The sequence below is a fragment of the Patagioenas fasciata genome, chromosome 2 (genome assembly GCF_037038585.1).
Source record: "Patagioenas fasciata isolate bPatFas1 chromosome 2, bPatFas1.hap1, whole genome shotgun sequence".
In the NCBI taxonomy this organism is placed as follows: domain Eukaryota; kingdom Metazoa; phylum Chordata; class Aves; order Columbiformes; family Columbidae; genus Patagioenas; species Patagioenas fasciata.
Window position 1 is genome coordinate 22,773,795 of NC_092521.1, and position 4,861 is coordinate 22,778,655.

The 4,861-nt window shown below is 50.3% G+C and overlaps 1 protein-coding gene across 1 annotated transcript; it reads right to left on the reverse strand.

Moving 5' to 3' along the window:
• Positions 1-1,146: 1,146 nt before the first annotated feature.
• ODF1 (outer dense fiber of sperm tails 1) lies at positions 1,147-4,660 on the reverse strand. The gene is made up of 2 exons (XM_065831770.2): positions 3,785-4,660; positions 1,147-1,596 (listed from the first exon to the last, which is right to left on the reverse strand). Exons 1-2 carry the CDS (start codon positions 4,027-4,029, stop codon positions 1,284-1,286), a joined length of 558 nt encoding a protein of 185 aa, XP_065687842.1. The 5' UTR covers positions 4,030-4,660; the 3' UTR covers positions 1,147-1,283.
• Between the last annotated feature and the right edge of the window lie 201 nt (positions 4,661-4,861).

Sequence of the window (4,861 nt, forward strand, 5' to 3'; positions counted from 1 at the left end):
ACCTGCTCTCACAGGGGGCTCCTAGTTTAGGTACAGCTTATTTCTAAATGTCCTTGACCAGCATCAGCATGATTAGGCTATCTGAGCACGAGTGGCCTTTCAATATATAAAGGAAGATCATAAGAAAGATGGAGAGGCTTATAGTGACAGGACAAGGGGGGTTAAACTGCAAGGTGGTAGATTTAGACTGGACATAAGAAAGAAACTTTTAATGATGAGGGTGGTGAGACACTGGAACAGGTTGTCCTGAGGAGTTGTGGATGCCCCATCCCCGGAAGTACTCCAGGTCAGGTTAAATGGGGCTTTGAGTAACTGGATCTAGTTGAAGATGTCCCTCCCATGGCACGAGGATTGGAACTAGTTGACCTTTAAAGGTCGCTTCCAACACAAACCATTCCATAGCTCTACGGTTCCGTACTGACACAGCTCCACACCAAGCCCATAAAGCTTAAAATTTGCTAGCAGCTGGTTCTTAAGTGCTAGCTGGGTGCTGCAAACATGCCAGAAGCAACGCATTTCTTGCACCAAAGTTAAATCACCTAGCTGATTATTGCCAAGCCAAACTGATCCTCAGCTGCTTGCTGTTTGACTGAGGAGCTCTTTCACCAGCTGTGTCCAGATGGCATCAAATTGATGCAAAGGGCTGCTCTGAGCCTTTTAAATGCAGGTACAGGGACAGCCTTGCTCCTCACTGGAGCGTGTCTACAGCTGGGAGAAGGGGAGCAGCGGTGGTGGAGCTGGGGTCCCCCCCAGCTGTGGTGCTCTCAGCTTTGTGACCCATTCCCTTCTGATTTCACTGTCTTCATAATATGAATGTAAATTGTGAAAGCAGGGCCGGCTGTTAGCAGGCTGAAAATAGAGGACTGGCTTTGTTTCCTTTAGGCGTGTTTCCAGGGTAATATCCTGGTTGCAGAAGCAGTGGGTGGGAGCCCTTGGCAGCAGGGACCCCTTAGCTGCTGCAGGCACGATGCCCCAGCAGTGCGGGGGTCCCGTGGGGGACCTTCCCTGAACCACGCTACCTCCAGCCGTGCCTTTGGTACCCAGCAAGTGACTGCAGCCATGTATGCCCAAAACCATCCTTGTGTTTCCCTACTGGCATCCCCGCTCTGCCCACTAAACCCCTCCAAAAGGAGGCTCACACACATCTTCTTGGCATGCTGACTTTTATTTCAGAAGAAGCCCGCGGAGATGCTGGCGCATGGATAGCGGGACAGACCTAAAGCCGATGGAGAGGAGGGATATGGCAGAGCAGTGACTGTGCCTGGTGCTCTCCCTGCTGTGGCTCAGCGGCCCAGGAGACAAGGGCAGCAGTTGTGTGTCGTTTCAATCTTCATGATGTTATCTGGTGCCAGCGAATAGGTCACCTCATCCTCGCTCACCCCCGGCGGCAGGCTGATTTGCTTCGTTATGTTCCTGTAGTTATACTCTTTCCCTCTTGCGGTGGTGTGCTCCTCCTCGTGCTCCGCTAACACCTTCACCTTCCTGTCTTTTACCATCACAATGATGTCGTTGGGGTCAAAACCCTCCACATCTATCAAAGCCAAAAGCTCGTGATCATGGGAACACTTACACAACCTGCGAAGTCTTTTTCGCATGCTAGAATAAAAACAAGAGAAAAGACTTTCAGTTCAGCTCACAGTGGAATGGGTGGACCACCTGAAGGACAACAGAAGTAAATAGGAAAATATTTGATCCATCTTCATGCTGATGCACAGCACTTGGGATGGTGGCTGCACCATCAGAAGGAGCTCCCACCTGCATGCCACAGCATGCGGGATTATTTTAGCGTCCCCTCTTGGGATGGGGCAATTGTGCAGCTGGAAAGTTGTTTCACCTAAATACAGAGAAGCCATGTGTGCATACACTCACAAAGCCACGTGTGTCCATCTTACCTCTTGTCCTACATTTTAAATGGATAGTTACAATAGATCACATTTCTCAGTGGGGAGTTCTGTTTAAAGCAATCAGTGGAAAGGAGACACATCTGGCAAAAAAACCCGAAATGCTCCTGCAGAGCTGGGCTGGAGGGTCACTGAGCCATTAAAATTATCTCTAATACTGTCAAACAGTGATTCTGCTCAACCAAAAAGCTGACTCTTAGTCAAACCATTTGTAAAGCAGACAATTGAAGGGTCAGTTCAGTTACAATAGCTAAGCTGGACACAAGGTGCCAAATTAAAAAGATAATGGATGTGATGGAAGAGGAAACAGGGCAAACAATAAGGAAATGGACATGACAACTAAGGTGAGAAATCCCTAAGGAGTGGTTTGTTAGCCAGGTACATCCGCTTCAGCAATCCTTAAAACCTGCAGTGATTTAGCCTGATGTGGTGATTTTGGGATCTGGTTTCTGTGAGGGCTGGCTCTTCCACCTGCCCCTTTAGTCTTTTATGTTGCTGGCCAGAGGAGAATAAATAGCTGAGAAGAGCTGGTCCTTCACAGCACTTTTTCTGGGAAAGGGAATGGCCGAATTCCCCAGCGTGACTGGCTGAAATCCTGCTGTGCTGAGGTCTCAGATGGCAGTGGTACGGACTCGTGTTCAAAACAGCAAATTGTCCTGAGCACAGCAGAGCTGGGGAGCCTGGCGCTCAGGGACAGCATGTCCTGGCATTCCACGGCCCATCCTGAGACCTCCCAGCTTCCATCCGCACTGAATTCTATTCTTTCATTGGGACTTTGATGTGCAATGATTCTGCAAGGGGACGCTGTGCCTGCTCAGCTCTGGTGCCCAATGCAATGATGAAAATCTGAACACAGGCACCAGTCTGGTAACACCTGGGATCTGAAATCTGCCACTCAACAGCCCTGTGTGAGCTGCAGCTATTGAATAAGTTTAAAGTAACCTCACAGCAACTTTTGGTTTTGTTGAAGCTAGTGTAGAATTAACCCAGGGTCAGGCTTTTTCCTTTTTCCTCTAACTTTATTGCACCCAGAAGATAACATACGTGGCAGATGGTGGGATGATTCTTGCTGCTCTACAGGTAACAAAACTGTCACATTTTTAATTGCCAAGATGAAGGTGTCATCATCTCCAGGTGCAACACAGGAGAGCTCAAACAGAACTTGAGTTTGGGGAGGAAATACCAATTCCACAAACACAGCAAGAGACTCCCACAGCTGATGATGATGAAGGGACTTCTTAGCCTCTCTAACCTCTCAATATTTCAATGTGCCTTAACAGAAATGATAAGGTTTTATCATTCACCAACTCCCTACCTGTAGGGCTACCTTTGGGGTTTAGCCCGACTACAGTCCATCTCGAATTCCATTAACAAAATAAAATCATCACACCGGTGATCAAAATGGAGATGTAGAAATCCTGACACTTATTCCTCCTGCTGTATGAGGTAAGAAAATATGGGCAAATATCTGTGGTGCATCAGTGCTGCACTCTATTGCATACAGGCCCGTTTTGGCTACTGATGAAGATATTCATGGGTTTAACAAACTTACACTGAATTTACATCGAAGATGGACTTTTTTCCCCAGCTGAACAGCTTTGGATCTAGTTGTGTATTCTACTTCAGATGCAGTCTGTGAGGTGGTTAATGTCACATCCCCATGGTCCAAACTCTTTCCAACATGAGCACTGCCTACATGGCTCCTCTTGGGCTGCTTGGATGCACAAGCAATGCTTCCCATTCCCCTTTCAACTAATTTTATCTGAAAATGGCTATTTCTCTCCAATCCCGCTTATCTGCTTCCACCTTGGCTCCTGGCACTGATGCCAAACCTTCCTCCATCCTGTGCCGATGCCCATGGAAAGCAGGTAAGTACCAGTTACCTGGCCGGTTCTTGCTCCACATCCACCCTGCTGGTGAGCGTCCAGCGCTCCCAGGGGCACGTGTCGCGCTGGTGCAGGCAGCAGTGCCGGCCGGCCAGCCTGCGCAGGCAGGGCGCGGGCAGCTCCTCGCAGAGCTGCTGCACCTCCGAGTGCATCAGCTTCAGCTGCTTCCGCATCTCCCTCTCTGCCTGCCTCAAATCGCACTTGGCGTCTTCCAGAAGGCAACAGTGCATCGACATGGTCATGCTGCAGAGTGCCTCAGGGCACGAGCACGGCCGTGGCAGCCTGCACTCGTGGGGGGAAAAATTGCCTCGAGAGTTTTGTCCAGAGGAGAGCGTGCGAGTGAAGGCGCAGGTGCTCTTGCAGCCTTCCAGTAGGCACCTTATGACATCATGGGCCCGGTGACACGTCACAGCTCCACAGTCACCATGAGAAGCTCAGCCTTGGTCCATGCACAACTGCACCCCCCACTGCAGCCTCCCACTCGGGGACTGTGGGAGCCCATGGCAGGGGGACACAATGAGTGGCTGGGGGCATGGTGGGGTGCGTGTGCCATGGCCAGGCAGCGGAGCCACAGGCCATTAGCGGCACGACTTGGGTGCAATTTCACGCACAATGTTGCTTCAGCACGGCTGCCTGCTGCCCTCATCTCCGGCCCTGGCACAAGGGTGCAGCAGGAATGTGAGCCACCCCTCTCCCTCTCAGGCACAAATCCCCACGGACCAAGGGCCAGGTCTCCACTCAAGGTTTTAAGCATGGTCTCCTCTTGAAACTCACTGGGATTCTCATTCCCAGGTCCTGATCACAACTGCTCTGGGAAAAGGGAAACACGCACCCAGCAGTGGGCTGCTGCCAGCCTGCTGCACAACTGCAGCCCCTGCACCTTCACCGTTTTGCTGCTGTTACCACAGCCTTAATGAAAATGTGTGAATTAAGGAGAGCTGCAATTACTCTATCTGTTTTTTCTCCTTCTTTTCAAGTGCTTTGCACGAGGCATTGGATGTGTGATGCCTACATACGTTTTTTGCAGACACCCAGCACGGACAGCCATGGTGTTAAGTGAAGGTTACCAGAAGC